At 37.1% G+C, this 18026-nt stretch overlaps 1 protein-coding gene across 1 annotated transcript; it reads left to right on the top strand.

The window, feature by feature from the left end:
- The first annotated feature begins 3149 nt into the window (after positions 1-3149).
- Positions 3150-17838, top strand: LOC127958408 (NADH dehydrogenase [ubiquinone] iron-sulfur protein 4, mitochondrial). The gene is made up of 5 exons (XM_052557273.1): positions 3150-3443; positions 5559-5637; positions 17037-17209; positions 17293-17366; positions 17646-17838. The coding sequence occupies exons 1-5, from the start codon at positions 3361-3363 to the stop codon at positions 17747-17749; spliced, it is 513 nt and encodes a 170-aa protein (XP_052413233.1). The 5' UTR covers positions 3150-3360; the 3' UTR covers positions 17750-17838.
- Positions 17839-18026: the final 188 nt, after the last annotated feature.

The raw sequence follows: 18026 nt of genomic DNA, 5'->3' as shown, positions 1-18026 counted from the left end.
AAATAATCCCCATTAAATAAAGCAGCGAATGTGAATCATAGCATGGGACACTCAATTAATTGTTATCGTCTTGTAAATATTTGATTACTCTATTTAAAATGATCTATTTGATTTCCTCCAGGGTTCTCCGCCAAGCCCTGTAGGTGGATTATTTCATTTTATCCAAACAGTTTATACCAGGCCGCAGCTTCACTTACGACACTATGTGGGCAGCTTACAACTCAGAGATACACATGAAACATGAGTGTTTTTTTTTTTTTTTTTTTAAAGCAACTTCTTATCATCACAAACAAAGTTTCCCAGGATGAAAGACACCTGGGCTTTACAAATTAAACTGAGACTATGGTGATGATGTTCAGAGTATATTAGGTGTATAACAAGTCCGGTTTTGCAATGATGTCTTAGTAGAAAGGAAGTGGACTTTGAAGGACCCACAGCATGTGTCAGGAAAATAAAGAGATGGAAGGGAAAATGCAGTGAACCTACTGTCGCTTTGAAGGCGAACGAGGGGATTGATAATGAGAAAATGCTCAGGGTGACAGAAAAAGTGGGATTTAAGGGGAGAGAGGATTAAGGTTAAAAGTCACAAAGGTCACACAAGAAACCAGTTCACATCCACTCTGCTGATGCCTTAAATACTAATTGAAGGCACGGGAAAAGATGTCTAATAGGTTAACAGCAGACCCATTTATTCCCACGTCTCTACGAAAGTGATCCAGTTTTTTCTGAATTAGAAAGTTGGCCAATAAATGTTAGAGCAATTAAACACTCAACTCAGAAAAAGTATAGACTATTTGTTTGCATATTTGGGGAGAAGTATACAGAAACAGTCTTACATCCAACAACTATTGATTACAGCTTCAAATAGAACAGACAGTCTTGAGTTTTAAATCTTCAAAACAAGGAAACTGTTTATAACAGTCCTAGCTCTTTGTTTTTTTTAGGATTTACCCTGCAGCCACAGGACGTCAGGCTGGCAGACTATCCTCCAGAGAATTGAGCTTCTCAGATCAGTAATCTGTCTGGGAATCCCTTCTCACCATTACCAAACCCAACTGGTCAACAATCTGTGCTTCAGTTCTTACATATTCTATGTTCAATCATTTTTTTTTTTTTTTAGAAAGTCGTACTATTCAGCAAGGATGCATTAAATTGATCAAAAGTGGCTGTAAATGCTTATATTTTCAGTATTTAGATTTTTGTTTAAAATGTTTTAAATAAATGCTGTTATTTTGTGTTTTTATTAATCCAAGAATTCCACAGAAAATGAAGTAGCACAGTTTTTTCAACACTGATAAAAATAAGAAGACAAGCACATTAGAATGATTTCTAAAGGAGCACGTGACACTAAAGATTGGAGTAATAACTGCTGAAAATTCAGCACTGGAATAATCTACATTTTAAGTTTTTAATCTAAAGTTTTTTTTGTTTTTTTTTACATTTTACAATATTACTGTTTTTACTGATCGAATAAATGTTGTCTTGAATCCTATCAGCAAAGGTCTAACAACTTTTTTTGGCTCTTAATATTAGAGCTGTGGCAAAGGACATCCTATTAAAGATACCTTGCAGTAACTGTGTCACAGGTTGATGTCTATACAGACGTGGACAGACTGAGTTCTTCAGGCATGTCAGGCTGTTTCACATACACAAGATTAAGTAGCAAAAGTGACATCCAAGACCAATCGGGCCACCCAGGAGAACTGCAACCAGCGGAAAGGCTGTCAGAGCCCCCCTTTACACCATTAATCTTCAAGCTTCTCCTGTGCTGCCAACTTGCATCTCCTTCAAACGGGACAGGAGAGTGAAAGAGGGAGGGAAATGGAGAAAAGTAAAGCCACTCTGTTTTTCTCCTTTTGCTTTCCCATAGATTAACTCTTTGAGAGACAATGTGTTACTTATCAATTGTGTTTACTAGTATTTCGGCACAGCTTGGGTTTTCTCATTGTCTTTTATAAATATAAGTATTATTATGTTTATATAATATAAAGTATGCACAGCTTTATAATTTTGACATCTGTATTGTTTTTTTAAAAAAGATATGTATACAGAGAGAGAGATTGAAAGACAATCTAAATGCCATTTATGCCAAAATATCTTTTCAGATACGGTGAACATCATTCATATCCTTTTACAACTTTACGTTTGCAGAAACAAAAACACTCCTTGCTGATTTGGAAAGAAATGTGTTTATGTCCCGGACAGGACCACCTCACTCACACCATCTCTGTGGCGGTAGATGAATGGGCCTCATTAAAGCAAAATGGAGATTCCAGCACTGAAGTGTGGGGATGGTCCTTGGACCTTTCAGTTCTTTCTCTTATCAATAGGTACTTTGATCTCATGCTTAGAGAAGATTCCCGGTCCCTTCACTGGCAACACATATATAAACTAATGCCAATGAATGGTGAAATGCAGAAGTAAAAGAATGATCCAGGAACTGATAAATAGCGGAAAATGAGTGTGTTATGTTGTGGCATGCCTGAAGTCCCAAGAGAGGGCTGTCTTGCTTCAGTCCAGTCCTGTGAACTGAGGAGGAAATCAACCCATCTAGAGAGAGCCTTTGAAGTTCATATATCTGAACTCAAATTAAGGGACATGCCATGAATGCTTGCTTCTTTTTTCTTCTTTTATAAAGCCTTTTTCCCCCTTTTGTTGGGATATAGTGGCTAGATATTTGGAGGAAATAGAGTTAAAAGTAAAAGAGAAATCATGAAGGTTATTTTATGTATATTTTACTTTGTGTGTGTATTAAATGACATGCTTCACATTCATACATTAAGCTTCATGTTTTTAGAATCAATTTTAATGTGAGGCTTACTAATTACAGTCATTCAAATTCCATTTTTTCCATTCTTTTTGAGTGTTTTCAATGTGTTATAAGCTGTTTTTTTATGACATTTCTGAACAACAGAAATGTTTTTTTTGCCCTCATAATCAGCAGTCACTAAACACCATTACTACAACAGGTGTTGTGTTAACTAAAATAAAATCACCATTTGGTGATTTAACCATGTTAAAATGCATGCAAATGTTAAAACTGATGTAATGAATTAAATTATGGGGAAAATGTAGTTGTTATTACCCATTCGCTTTGGTTGAGCCAAAGCTCCTTAACTAGGGCAAATGATGCAACCACACAAAACAGCGCGAAATCAAATTCAGGTGTTAGAAAGAGTCGTTGCCTCTGTATCAGAAACAGACACCCCCTGAGTTGCTGTAATTTCCACTTGAAGTTCCCAGAGAATTTCAGACACTTTGACCTCAAAAGTTTGGACGCTCCCTTCATGAAGAGAAGAAATACGCATCGCTTGAGTTTGGACGCTGTGTGTTGCCGTACAGCGCACAGACCATGTCAACATGGCGTCTTCAATGTCATTCTTTGGTTTAAGCCGAATAATCTCTCTTAACTCAGTCACAAAAACATTTGTGAAGCCTGCCAGGTAAAACCAGTAATTAAAATAATTGTTTTGCATTTGTATTTATACGTGCAAAAAAACAATGCTCGGTTTGTTCAGAGTTAACGTTACTGTTAGCTGGTTAGCTAACTAACTTAGCCAGAGTGGCATCTATTGATCCTCTCTTAAAAGATGTATGTGTGATGAACAATAACAGATAGTATTGTCCAGCCTTTAAAGGTAAAAGTTGTTTCCTGTATAGCGTGTTGTTAGTCATTTGTAACCGATAGAAATGAAACCGACAAATTTTAGTGATAAATACCGTTCTAATTTTTCTGAGCAGGTGTAACTTATTGGTTTATATTTTCAGAAGTCATTGTGGTTGTAACGGTAAGGTATACGTTAGCGGTTTGTGTGAAGGTTAGCCCACTGACCTTCTGTATAAACGAAAATACAGACCCTTCATTATGTTACTATAATCTAAATCTCGTAAAGCAGGGGTTCTCAAGCCTCTCCATGAAGTACCTCCAGCACTGCACGTTTTGTATGTCTGTCTATATCTGACACACACAAACTTCAGGTCTTGCAGTCTTCACTACTGAGCTGATGAGTTGAATCAGGTGTGAAAGATAGGGAGACATACAAAATGTGCAGGGCTGGGGCTACTTCATGGAGAGGTTTGAGAACCACTGTCGGAGAGGTTAACCTTTGGGTTAATACCTATGACTTATTATATAGAATTTTTGAAATTTACAAGATGATGCTCATATCACCTTGCAGGACCTTTAATTGACCAGCTATGTAGTCTGTGCATGTTGAAAATAGTGCTACTGTCCTCTAGTCCCGATTAACTTTAGACTTTTTTTTTTAATTCAAGATTGATCTAATCTTACGTCATCTTTCTCCTGTCTAGATATCAGATCAGGAGCCAGCAGGCACGGTGCTGACTCTATCTGATAGTATCCATTAACATAAAACAAATAAAATCTAGTCAGATGATGTAGGTTCTGCACAAGTCAGTTCTTTCTCAGGAATAATTATGATCATAATTAGAAGTCACATGCTTATGGGAAATCTGGGTTTGAGTGTGACCTCTTTCTACACATGATTTTCAGTCTATCAATAAAATGTCAAACTATAGAATATATATTTTATATGCACAATGCTGAAATATGTCAGGTGTTCACAGTACCTTAAAATGCTGTCAGACTCTTTTTATCCAGGATCTTCCTTTGTCTTTCTTATTTTGCAAATGAAATGAAGAGAAATATAATTTTTTCATTCATAAAATTTAGGTTCTAAACATAACTCTTGGTTGCATAACACATTAGGTCTTATACATGAAAAATGTCTGTTTAAAGAAAATATGTATATTTTTTTCAATACACTAGTTTATATAGGAACATAATTCTAAACAATTTAACACAGAAGTTCACTCTGCCTGTGTTTAATGAATATTCAATTTGACAGGAGGTTTGTGGTCTCCTCTCAAAGAGTCGGTCATTCGAATCCAAATGAAAACCCAGCTAAAGTCTTTTCTACATTATATCATCCTTCATCAGATAAAGATCATTCTGTGAAAATGTAACCTTGATATCTTTAATATTGACCGAGTAAGGCCATGTCAAAGATTGAAATCATAGTGAAATTACTGGTTGAAATCCAACTTTGTGTTTGTTATCTCCTCGTAATTAGATTTTGAGACTTTAGCCTGGATTTCACAGAGAGGGTCACAAATTTGCAAGCAGCTTTAAATTTCTTCACCTGCCGGCCATTTGTGATTGACTTAAAATCAGAATGAGAGATCAGTGAGCGCTTCTGTCACTAAACATTCAGAATTATTGTATGTTTATGACACACCAGTAACCAGTTACTGTTTGATTTCAAAAGGCTGTGACTGTAGACTGGCAGGACGACCCCAATGGCTGTTTGTTTCTAACTGGCTTATAGAAGCCTGCCAGAAACTCAGCAGGCAGAATTAATGGGGGCCGAGGAGAGAGTTGTGTGGCTTCCTCTCTCCCCGTCTCTTGACACACATCCCCCTCCTTCAGAACACTTTACTGTACCGTTGTTCGTACCTAACTACAAGTTTTTTTTGTTTGTGTGTGTGTTTGCTTGTTATCTCTATTATTTTTTAAAATTCATCTTCCTGTTTTGCAGGTCAATAAGCACGTCAGTATGGAGGCTGGCAGAACCACAGGGACAGGGATCCCAGCTCATCACTGTGGATGAGAAACTGGTATGAACATTGGCTGTGCTTTTCTGTGGCCTTTTTTTGAACTGTGTTTGTACTGGGTCACGATTCTCTGCTTTTGTAGTTATGTAAAAGTTAAAATTCTACAGCACTGGTTGGAAACCAAATAATTAAATATATAATATTATTTTTTATTTTTTTTGTATGAATACTAGCATGCTTTATACAGTTAAATATTCTCAAAAATGTCCTTCACAAAATCCATCTATACTGAAATGAAATCTAATCTGTTTTTTTCATGTCCTTGTGAGACAATAATGACCTTGTTTACCTATGAGACTTCAGACACTCAGCTGGCTTGAATGTGTGGGCCGGGTTTGGCAGAGTGGGGTGTTTGGGTGGACTCAGACTATCTCTGATTGTGTCTGAGCGGGCAAGTACACCCCGCCTGGTTGAGGGCTCTCATTTAATAGTAGGGGCCACTCTAAAGTAAAGCTGCAAAAGGGCCTCCCAAAAAAAGAAGAGATTGAAAGAAAAAAGGGGGGAAAAACAGTCTGACAGTAGCAGACTCACAGGAAGACGGCGGCTGTCCTTTTATAATTGGCCACAGAGCTTTCATTGTTGTTCTCAGGCGAGCAGTGCCCATTGAGCAAGATATGTGGCAAGGACTACCTGTCTTATTCAAGACATTTTAGAAAGCCTTCTTATATGAGATTTTCATGTTTGTTGTAGATGTAATCAGACAGTTTGCAGACGTGGTAATGTAACACTTACACAAGATTGCAGATTGCAACTTGTGAATATGGCATGTAGATCATATGTAAAGTATAATGTAGAATTTATTTTGGGTCACCTGGATGTGTTTTTCTATTTGACCCTTAATAAATTCTACAAGACATTTCTTTGGATCTCTAATTTTCATGGTTTAGCCTGTAAATTACCATTGAAACATGAAGATGTGTTGACCAGGAAGAATTTAAAACAATGAAGGCATAACAAAGAGCATTGAATTCAGCACAGACAGTCTTCGTTAGTGTTTGGTTTATACACACACACACACACACACACACACACACAGATATATATATATATATATATATATATATATATATAATATCATAATCCTTTCAGGTTTTGGTTTTCTCAAATCAGATTTGATGGTGAATTGTATGGCTGCAAAATGTAATTTTAAAAGTGTTTGAGTAACTATGCATTTATTATACTTGATACTTACTATAATAATAAAATACATAAGTTATACAATGTTATTGTTTATATTGTTTGTTGATTTGATAAACCGTTTTTTATTGTTTTTTATTTTGGCTGTTTCTTTCTTTTTTTTGTACTTTAAAATTTACTTTGTTTTAAATTAGACACTTTGTTTTCTGTCATTGAGGATTTGGTTGTTCACACATAATGGGTATCATTTTTTTGCCTATACTGTGGTGTGGCATTCATTCCTAAACGTATTGTATCCTGTTTGTGTAGAATATATAAAACTGTATTGACTATCATCAAAATGCATCACAATATTTTTTTATTTTTTCAAAATCAATTTTTTATTTTTTATGAATGATATGATTTCAATTATGTTAGTTACAGCTTTGATCATTTTTTTTTATTATGGAGGTGCATAAGTTGTTATGAAACTAATTATTCTATGATTTCAATTTCATAAGAAAATTAATTTATAATAGCATTCTTGAATTATTTTCAAACATATCATTTTGAAAAAAAGGAAAATAATGAAAATCTCGAGCTCTAGTGAAAGTGCTTGCAAATGTGCCACTTTGCAGTGCAGTCAAATGTGTGGCATTGCAAATGACGGTAATTAAGGTCCTGCGTGATTGTGATGGAGTCTGGCGCTTTCTCCATCTGGTGCCTGCACTGACTTGCTTTTGTTAGTAATTACAGTTTGATTAAGCATGCTGGGCCACAAGAAAGCCTGCATGGCTGGCCAGTGACACAGAGTTTCACACGGAGCTCATATACCCAGAGCTTTCTGAATGAACTGCAAGAGGACCTTATAGCTGCTTGTGAAACCCCTTTATGAGGCGCTTTTTTTGGTGCACTAATTTTTTTATTGTAAAAATAATGTCTCCTATTATCATCTAAAATGAAGAGACATTTAAAAATCCTTTTGTATTTCCACAAAAAGCGTAATCAGTATGGCTCTGTGCTGCTATGAAACATTGCCTTGTTTGTTTGAGCATCCTGATCAGCCCAACAGCGCAACAGTGGCTCAACCAATGGTGTGAGTTTAGAATGGAGTCTGTTTGGTTTCAGACGGCGGATAGTGTTCAGAAAACCTGTTTGATTGTCATTATTTTGCTATTTCGATTGCTGCTCCTACTAATGTAGAAATTACACAGTCATTTATTGAAAGTGCCATATTTGCATGTATATTGAAATGTTTTTGCAAACCATCCAGCATACGAAAATAAATGCAAACAGCAGTGAAATTATACCTAATTGCAAGCCAGAGAGGCGTTCTGTCTAGCCAGAGCTGTAAATTGAATGAACATGTTGAAGTAGCTGTCAAACATGTATCATTGTGCCGGTGAGCTTCAAGGTAGACTGAATTCAAGATCCAGCCGTGATTCCGTTCTCCTCCCCCTTCCTCCTTTTCCCTTCAGCGTTCATCTCAAGTGTCTGTTTTGTCTAGTTGTCCGCTCATACCAGGTGCTTGTCCGAGAAAAAACAAAAAAAACCAAGGCCGGCAAGTAGGTCAAAGGACATGGCTCTTTGAAGAGGATCTGACAAGAGGCTTTGTGTATTAGTTGCTAAACGGTATTTCATTTGCTTAACACTTGAGAAAGTAACCTTTAAAGTGCCCGACAGCACCTTTGTGTGGCAGAGGAAGGAGACTTGCACCGGCTGTAGAGTGCACACTGTGTTCCTCACTTCATTTCCTCACACTCTTCTCTTCCAAATTGGCTCAATACATTTTTCCCTGCTACTCGTAGTCTAATAATATGAATGCTAATGTAGCTGATTGGTCTCGAATAATAATTATATGAGGTGAAACTCATTTATTATTTTTTTAATAGTTGTAATTGGTGTTTTGTTTAGAAAGTTTCCACGATTGATGACCGAAATCAATACAAATGGTCAGAAGGGGTTTCCTGGAGAGCTGTTACTTATTTTAGCTAACACCTTTGTGAATCCTCAGTGTTATTTGTTATGCTTTTAACTTGGGAAGTAATGTAGTTTGCTTAGAATTTTTTTTTTATTATTTTTTATATTTTTCATATATGAGTTCATGAGTTCAATGGCTGGTTCCTGTTGTTTTGTACAATTATAATTTGTTCCTTTAATTATTGTCTACTGTTGGTCTAGGACGCAGAATCATCAACTTTGGAAAACAGTTCTAAGCAAAATATCTGTAAATGTATTAATGTCTGTATTTTGTGACCTATATGTGTGAGAATTAATATTTATCGAATCCAAACTCTTGTTTGCTATTTTTGTTTTGTGTTTATTACTTGCTATTAATTTTTTATTAGAAGGAACTGCCTTTTCACCCTCTGATCACCCATCCATTGTCGGATTACTCACTGGTTTTCAGCTCATTTAAAGTGTTATAATAACCAATGGACAAGGCTACCCAGTGTAGTAAAGGCTAATAAAAAATGACATTCCTTTGGTAATTAATAAAACTAACTTTTTTTGTATGTTTGTGTCAATCAAATCATTATGGTCTAGTGTTGTCAAAAAACCTGGTACTTCGGTACCAAGTCGTTACTAAAAAATGAAAATGTCACAGTAGTTTCTGTATGTACCGGTGGTAACGAGTACCCCGTCAACCTGGTTCTTGACGCAAACAGCGCTATGATTTCTGCGAAGCAGAAAACATGCATGGAATTTCAAAATCCAGTCTTGAAAATGAAACTTACATTTTAATATGAACAGTCACCGAATTTGTCAAAGTTAGCATAAATTAACCAAATCAAATCTCCATATGGGCCAGTGTCTGTAAATATTAAGCCGCAAAAGTTGGTTGAAATATGAATCCTGCATGTTCTGCACGTCTCTGTGTGAAAAAAATGAATGTTTTTTTTACTACATAGACTGAAGCGCGAGATGCTTTCAGTAATTTCAGCATCTGCTGTCGCAGTTAGGACATAAATACATAAACAATATCACCAGAACTGTTCTGAGTCACTTCACAAGCATTTTCTCTTGAGTCACTTCACAAGCATTTTCACTTGACTCACTTCACAAGCATTTTCACTCGACTCACTTCACAAGCATTTTCACTCGACTCACTTCACAAGCAAGCATTTTCACTCGACTCACAAGCAAGCATTTTCACTCGACTCACAAGCAAGCATTTTCACTCGACTCACAAGCAAGCATTTTCACTCGACTCACTTCACAAGCATTTTCACTCGACTCACTTAACAAGCATTTTCACTCGACTCACTTCACAAGCATTTTCACTCCGCTCACTTCACAAGCATTTTCACTCGGCTCACTTCACAAGCATTTTCACTCGACTCACTTCACAAGCATTTTCACTCGACTCACTTCACAAGCATTTTCACTCGACTCACTTCACAAGCATTTTCACTCGACTCACTTCACAAGCATTTTCACTCGACTCACTTAACAAGCATTTTCACTCGACTCACTTCACAAGCATTTTCACTCCGCTCACTTCACAAGCATTTTCACTCGGCTCACTTCACAAGCATTTTCACTCGACTCACTTCACAAGCATTTTCACTCGACTCACTTCACAAGCATTTTCACTCGACTCACTTCACAAGCAAGCATTTTCACTCCACTCACTTCACAAGCAAGCATTTTCACTCGACTCACTTCACAAGCAAGCATTTTCACTCGACTCACAAGCAAGCATTTTCACTCGACTCACAAGCAAGCATTTTCACTCGACTCACAAGCAAGCATTTTCACTCGACTCACAAGCAAGCATTTTCAATCGACTCACAAGCAAGCATTTTCACTCGACTCACAAGCAAGCATTTTCACTCGACTCTCAAGCAAGCATTTTCACTCGACTCACAAGCAAGCATTTTCACACGACTCACAAGCATTTTCACTCCACTCACAAGCAAGCATTTTCACACGACTCACAAGCAAGCATTTTCACTCCACTCACAAGCAAGCATTTTCACTCCGCTCACTTCACTAGCATTTTCACTCCGCTCACTTCACTAGCATTTTCACTCCGCTCACTTCACTAGCATTTTCACTCCGCTCACTTCACTAGCATTTTCACTCCACTCACTTCACAAGCATTTTCACTCGACTCACTTCACAAGCAAGCATTTTCACTCGACTCACTTCACAAGCAAGCATTTTCACTCGACTCACTTCACAAGCATTTTCACTCCACTCACTTCACAAGCAAGCATTTTCACTCCACTCACTTCACTAGCATTTTCACTCCGCTCACTTCACTAGCATTTTCACTCCGCTCACTTCACTAGCATTTTCACTCCGCTCACTTCACTAGCATTTTCACTCCGCTCACTTCACTAGCATTTTCACTCCGCTCACTTCACTAGCATTTTCACTCCACTCACTTCACAAGCATTTTCACTCGACTCACTTCACAAGCAAGCATTTTCACTTGACTCACTTCACAAGCAAGCATTTTCACTCGACTCACTTCACAAGCATTTTCACTCCACTCACTTCACAAGCAAGCATTTTCACTCCGCTCACTTCACTAGCATTTTCACTCCGCTCACTTCACTAGCATTTTCACTCCGCTCACTTCACAAGCAAGCATTTTCACTCCGCTCACTCCACTAGCATTTTCACTCCGCTCACTTCACTAGCATTTTCACTCCGCTCACTTCACTAGCATTTTCACTCGACTCACTTCACAAGCAAGCATTTTCACTCGACTCACTTCACAAGCATTTTCACTCGACTCACTTCACAAGCATTTTCACTCGACTCACTTCACAAGCAAGCATTTTCACTCCACTCACTTCACTAGCATTTTCACTCCGCTCACTTCACTAGCATTTTCACTCCGCTCACTTCACTAGCATTTTCACTCCGCTCACTTCACTAGCATTTTCACTCCGCTCACTTCACTAGCATTTTCACTCCGCCCACTTCACTAGCATTTTCACTCCACTCACTTCACAAGCATTTTCACTCCACTCAACAAGCATTTTATCATTTAATTTGAGTAAAACCAGTGTCAATTTGAAGGTATTCACAGCAACCCGTCAAAATACATTTTTATTTTTTACACAATGGCATTGTGCTAGAAATATAAATATTTAGTAGAATGTATGTGATACTAGGGCTGAAACGATTCCTCGAGTAACTCGAGTTACTCGATTACAAAAAATGATCGAGGCAAATTCCTCTGCCTCGAAGCCTCTTTTAATTTATTTTAAATCTCACGTCAGGTTCTTTCGCAATGATTTTTTAATGTGACACATTGCGTTTACGTCACCCACAAAGTGGAAGGAGACTTAAGCGCTGCATCCGAGATACTGCAAGGAGTCAGCAGTGTTTTGATTAGAGCGCGCGGGCAAACGTGAAGAGAACGTCGTGGCGTGTGTCCATTGCAAGATAGAGCTGGCATACAACAACTAGGGCCATATGATTTCCGCGATGCAGAAAACGCGGAGGGAATTGCGGAATCCAGTCATAAAAACGGAGTTTAACAGTTTAATGCGGAATGGCACGAAATTTGACAAATTGTGAATGAATTAATCAAAAATAGGTCATTGCACTTACATCAAATCAAATATGGACTAATATCTGTAAATATTAAGCCGGAACAGTCTATTTAAATATGAATCCTGCATGTTCTGCGTGTCTCTGTTAATGAATTGAGCAGAAGCGCGAGTTCCTTTATCACACACACTGAAGCGCGCGTGCTGTCTCACTAAATAAGGATGTGAACACATGAACAACATCTCCAGAACTGCACTGACAGTCACTTCATGAGCATTTGACCGTTGTCACATCAAAGAACTGTAAAGGTACGTCGACCCGTCAAAATAAAAGTCCGTTTTTTTTAAGGTTTAATCACACAACATTTCTTCCATGTTTTATTTTTAATAGTAATAAATCCCCTTTGTTTACCAAAAAGTTAAGTTTGCTTAATTTTTAATAATTAAAAGATAAATTAAATTAATGTTTTGTGTGTTTAATGTTTAATGTGCATCTCAGAAAATGCTTTATTTTAAACCCCAACTGAATGGCACTTAAATGAACTTAATTCATCTGTCAACTTTATTGTCATTGTTCACATTACGAGTACAGACAGAGAAACAATGGGTAATAATTAAATGTTTATTTTTGATGTATGCAATGCATTTTATGCATTTAAAAAGTAAACAAAAAAATTCTACAAAAGGAAACTTATTTGTTCATTTTAAGAGCCCCAGGAGTCTTATTTTCTCTCGCATAATTAATATTGCACTTTAATTAAGCAAAAACACATTTTATCCGATTACTCGATTAATCGATGGAATTTTTGGTAGAATACTCGATTACTAAAATATTCGATAGCTACAGCCCTATGTGATACTGCTACTACTGTTGAAATTAATTAAATTAATAAAAAATTAATAAGACTTTAATTAAAAAAAAAATTTTTTTTAAAGAAGTAAATCACACGATATTACATTTAAGACGAATAAAAAAATTATATTACTTGTAGTAAAACTTTAAACACAATTGTAAATAAGTATAAAGAATGGCATTTGTTTTTTTTGTGCTAAAAAGTGATGTTTTTTTTTTATTGGGATATTTTTGTGTTTTGCTTTCTGTTTATTTTCAGTTCTGTTTAAACACGGAAGAAGCCATGTAATGTCAGCTGATCCACAAAGCTCATTTTCATTCTTGTTTGAAGAGGGAATCCACATTAAATGTTTATATTACTAGCCCGCCTCTGTTTATTATATGGATAATCTCTTATTGGTCACAAATGTTTTAGTTTTTTTTTACCCAGAAAGTGCATTTACATGTATGTGTACACACCAAGCTGTAATGTCTTTCCAAGTCACCTTTATATTTGTAGTTCTCTATGTCTTTGTGCAGATTCGGTCATTAATTATTTCAGCTCTTATTTTCTCTCTATTTTCCCCTTTATTAATCATCATGCGAATTCAGCTACAGTGATTCTGAAGGGGTTATACTGGAACAGTGATGGAGTAGTTATTATTATTCCATATGCTGAAATGAAAACTGGATTTATATACATGTATGGACACTACAGCCTTCGGAAGTCCTTGAGAGTTCCACCTGTAACCTTCCAATATCTTTTCCATCCACATTTTTATGTATTATTGACATTCTGAGTTTAAAACAAGCCAGTTGGCCACACATGTACAGTACGAGTCATTGGTGTTTTCCCCTTTCTATTTAGAAATGGCAGACAGTGTATGAATCTGCTGTTGAATGTGTGTGACGACACGGATCAGTAGTCTACGTCTGAATATCAGTGCTTGCGCAAAACCGTCAAGAAAGCTCTTCTGAAAGGTCACTTCAGAAATGAAAAATTGTAATGTTTGCACAATCACAATTTAAGATTCAGTGCATTTAGAACTCACAAAGCGGCAAAAAAAAAAAAAAAAAGAATTCTGCTCACAAGGCAAATTCTTACTTGTTTACACCTTCGGTATCAGTCTTGTCGGCCACACTTGGCTGTACCAAACTGCACGCAGGGCTAATTCAAGCAGTCGGCCCCACAGTCTGCCGCTCTGAAAGGGCTCCCATGCTCTTTATTCACAGAGGAGCCAGAGGTGTCAAAAATATAGACACGCTTTCACGTGACGGAGACTTTGCCAGTCTTTTCTCCCTCGCTCTTAAGCCTGGCATTCTGTCTGCACATACAGGTATTGAAGGCCTCTGTGAATACAGAACTGTCAAACTTCATAGTTCTCATTTTGCTTCCTGTACATGCAAGGAGAAAAGTGCAGTGTTTTCCTTTGTGATCCCTCTCTGGCCTAATTTTTTTTTTCTTGAAGCACCATATTTAAGGCACAGTCGCTCGCTTTGTCTATGGGCCATTGTGCATTTGTCTGTTGTGTAGATCACCCTCGTAGTTTTTGTTGTACTAATGTATGCAGGCAAGACTAAGTCTAGACTACTTTTTTTTTTTTTTTTTCGTCTTTTTTTTTCTTTCTCTTATTTCGGAGGACAAGGGCATGTTTTTTTCGGTATTACCAAAAAAGTGTTTTATGATCTTATTCAGCCTGAAGGAACATAACTAATTATGTAATATTATATTATTTATTATTAATAATCATATTTCTCTTCAACCAGAATTGTTTGTGTGTTCATCAGACATTGAAATTAAGTCTCCCATGTCTGTTTAGACTAATTATCATTCAGCTCAGCAGCGTCTTTGAACGAGACCCCTTTGCGCTGAACATTTTCAACAAAAAGATTCATTGTCATTTTGAGATATTTGCCATTTAAATGCTCAAGCCAACTGAATTTGATTCTAAGGTTAGATGCACATCATGGAAAGTTCTGACATTTTTCTTAATCTTTATTGTCACGAAGTTACTGGTGTGGATCAGAGCTAGCTATTAAAGTCATCTTTGACAAAGTTTTATAAGTCTTGCTCATTACGAAGTCGAACATATTTTTTTCTCCGTTCACTAAAGTCGCCCTGTTTGAAACCGAGCGTATGGTACTGTATGTTCTTCCCTGCCTGCTCGAGTGTCACGTGAAGACTTTGTAGAAGTCAGTGTGTTTGGCTGCCTTTTGTTCGCAGCTCATGCTAAAGAACCTCTTTTATATGAATCAAGTGGCAGATGACAGACAATGATGAAAATTTTGATTCTTTGAAGTTGTAATGGCCATTGAAATGTGTGAAGTTCCTGCATTGAAAGGGGAGCTACTTGTAGGATTCACAACCTTGGGTGGCTGCTTGCTGGGAGGTTTGTCTGTGTGTTGTTGCCGACTTCCCATTGCTGCGCGCTAATTCCCAAAGGAATTGGGCTCTCTTTGCCTTTCAGCGGTCTCCTTCAGCTCAGCAGCACCACACTGGAGTCTGGGACCGTGCAGCATGTCACACACACATTTTTCAGATAACCTTCTTAAAAAAAAAAAAAAAAACATGAGCAGTTGTTTTGGTATGTTTTAGTTATATTAAAAATACTGGCTCAATAAGAGTCATTCGTAGTGACTCAGACTACAGTGGTTACATTTATTCATTTTTGGAGGGCCATGGCATTACGGATTAATTGAAATGCAGTTTAGAAAGACTGACACATGGAACTAACTTGAACAACACTACATAAACAAAAATATTAATTTTGATACTGTGCAGTTGAGTGAGTTCATTCAGTGGCAAATACAGGATAAAAAGCACGGTATACATTTTCATGCCAAAAAAAAAAAGTAGACTTAAAGTAGAAGATTGATCTTGGTAGAATAAAAGTTTTGATCAATTAGATTGAAATTCAACTTGATGATTAAGTACACCATAAAAATATCCTTTGGTTTGCCAGGACTACTGTAAAAAAAAAAAAAAAAAAAGGTATGGTGACAATGTGGAATGGCATATTTTACACCTTATAACTGTATATTTCACTTAATTATACTAAAACTATTAAAATGTTTTGAATTAAAATGTACTGATAACCACAGTGCAAATACAGGCAGTACAATAAATAGCCATATAAAACATGATCAGTGCTCTTATGTAGACAAAACACCATCAGGGTAACATGAAACACTATAATATAACATTGAACAGCTAAACTAAATATGTAAAATAAAACATTGTACTGTACCAATTCATGATTAAAAAAAAATGAAGAAACTAAATTATTTTGATCAAATATAATCAAATGTGATGTCATGCAAGGACATCTGGGAATGCCTGTTTTTCATTGTAAATTACTCGATTCATAGTTTTCAGTTGCAAAACAATTTTTGTTTGCCATATATGGTAAATGAATGTAGTATTTTTGTGTAATTAGTTTTTAACAGTTTGGTAAATTGATTCCCACCCCCCAGCCCTAGTATTGATGGGTTTTATCAACTTAGTTTAAATAAATTGGGCACAACTCTGGAATCATATCGTTGCCAGTAGAAAAAGTCAGACTGATGCCCTGAATGATTCACCTGCTCAGAGCGACCACTTAAGTTTAATGTACTATTCACTTCAAGCTTGCAGAGTTCTTTTCACCTTCACACCTGAAAGCCCAGGTTTCTGACCTGCGGTGAGGATCAGACAGTAGACTGTCTCGATGTATTTTGAGAGTGTGAGAAATGAGCTTGTCTAGACAAGTACGCGTCTGCATTCAAAAAAAAAAAAAAAATTGGCTTTTATGCCCTTTGGGAAAACAGCATAGCTTTTTTTTATGAGAGCATAAATGTGAATCATTATTTTTGGCAAACCACACATTAATGCTTGGATTTTGATGAAAAGATTTGCCTTATGCACTCAGAGTTTTCTTCTCTCGTCTCCCTCATTTTGCCAGGACATCACAACTTTGACTGGCGTTCCTGAAGAGCATATTAAGACCCGCAAGGTCCGTATCTTTGTGCCCGCCCGCAATGCCATGCAGTCTGGTGTCAAAAATACCCAAAAGTGGAAGATGGATTTTGATACAAGGGAACGTTGGGAAAACCCACTGATGGGCTGGGCCTCCACGTGAGTGAACATCATAAATCATGCTTTTTGACCTGCCAAAAAAAAAATCCAGTGGTCTGAAGTGGATTTTATTCCCAATCCAGGGCAGACCCCCTGTCCAACATGGTGCTTATGTTCAGCACTAAGGAGGATGCTATCGCTTTCGCAGAGAAGAACGGTAATCCATTTAAACATTTTTCCACTATCGTAAGCATATTTTTTAAACACTACAATCATCCCATCAGAATTGCATCCAAAAATGTCCCTTGAGGGAGCCGATGCTCCGCTTTGAAAAGGAGCTGTGTTTGTGTTTGTGGCATAAAGATTCCCATTTATCCTCACCCTGTCTTCTCCGGCCTGGTGTTTACACTGCACATCAGCAGCAGTGGACATTTCCCAAATCCAGCCTCTAAGATATACTTGGCTGACCGTACTGTGGGCCTGTTTATTTTTACAGGTTGGAGTTATGATATAACTGAAAAGAGGGTCCCAAAGCCGAGAGTGAAGTCATATGGAGCAAACTTTTCCTGGGACAAAAGGACTAGAAGGTCGGCCAAGTAGACATCCCGTTTCTGCCTGTCTGTGTTATCTTTAACAGACCTGTAAAAATAATATACTCTAATGTATCTAATAAACTATCTTTACAACTCTTTGAGTTTTACTGTGCTTCCTTTTCCTGAATCTGGATGTTACTTCACTCAGAATCATTGGAATGACACCATATCTTTGCTAGTGTGAGTATTTAGCACTTGTTTTTACTGAAGTAGCTGCTGTTGTTTGTGCTAGTCGTGTGATTTGAAATGCCATCTCCCTGTTTCCTCAGAAAATAATTTTTATT

This window comes from Carassius gibelio, chromosome B5 (assembly GCF_023724105.1).
Source record: "Carassius gibelio isolate Cgi1373 ecotype wild population from Czech Republic chromosome B5, carGib1.2-hapl.c, whole genome shotgun sequence".
Classification (NCBI taxonomy): Eukaryota; Metazoa; Chordata; class Actinopteri; order Cypriniformes; family Cyprinidae; genus Carassius; species Carassius gibelio.
Note: the sequence above shows the minus strand (reverse complement) of the source record. Positions and strands in the feature narration are given on the sequence as shown.

Bases quoted from the DNA above. Each gene is read 5' to 3' on its own strand.
- LOC127958408 (XM_052557273.1), top strand. From the start codon at position 3,361: ATGGCGTCTTCAATGTCATTCTTTGGTTTAAGCCGAATAATCTCTCTT. The intron at 5,638-17,036 runs GTATGAACATTG...TCATTTTGCCAG, and splicing joins TCACTGTGGATGAGAAACTG to GACATCACAACTTTGACTGG. The intron at 17,210-17,292 runs GTGAGTGAACAT...TTCCCAATCCAG, and splicing joins CTGATGGGCTGGGCCTCCAC to GGCAGACCCCCTGTCCAACA.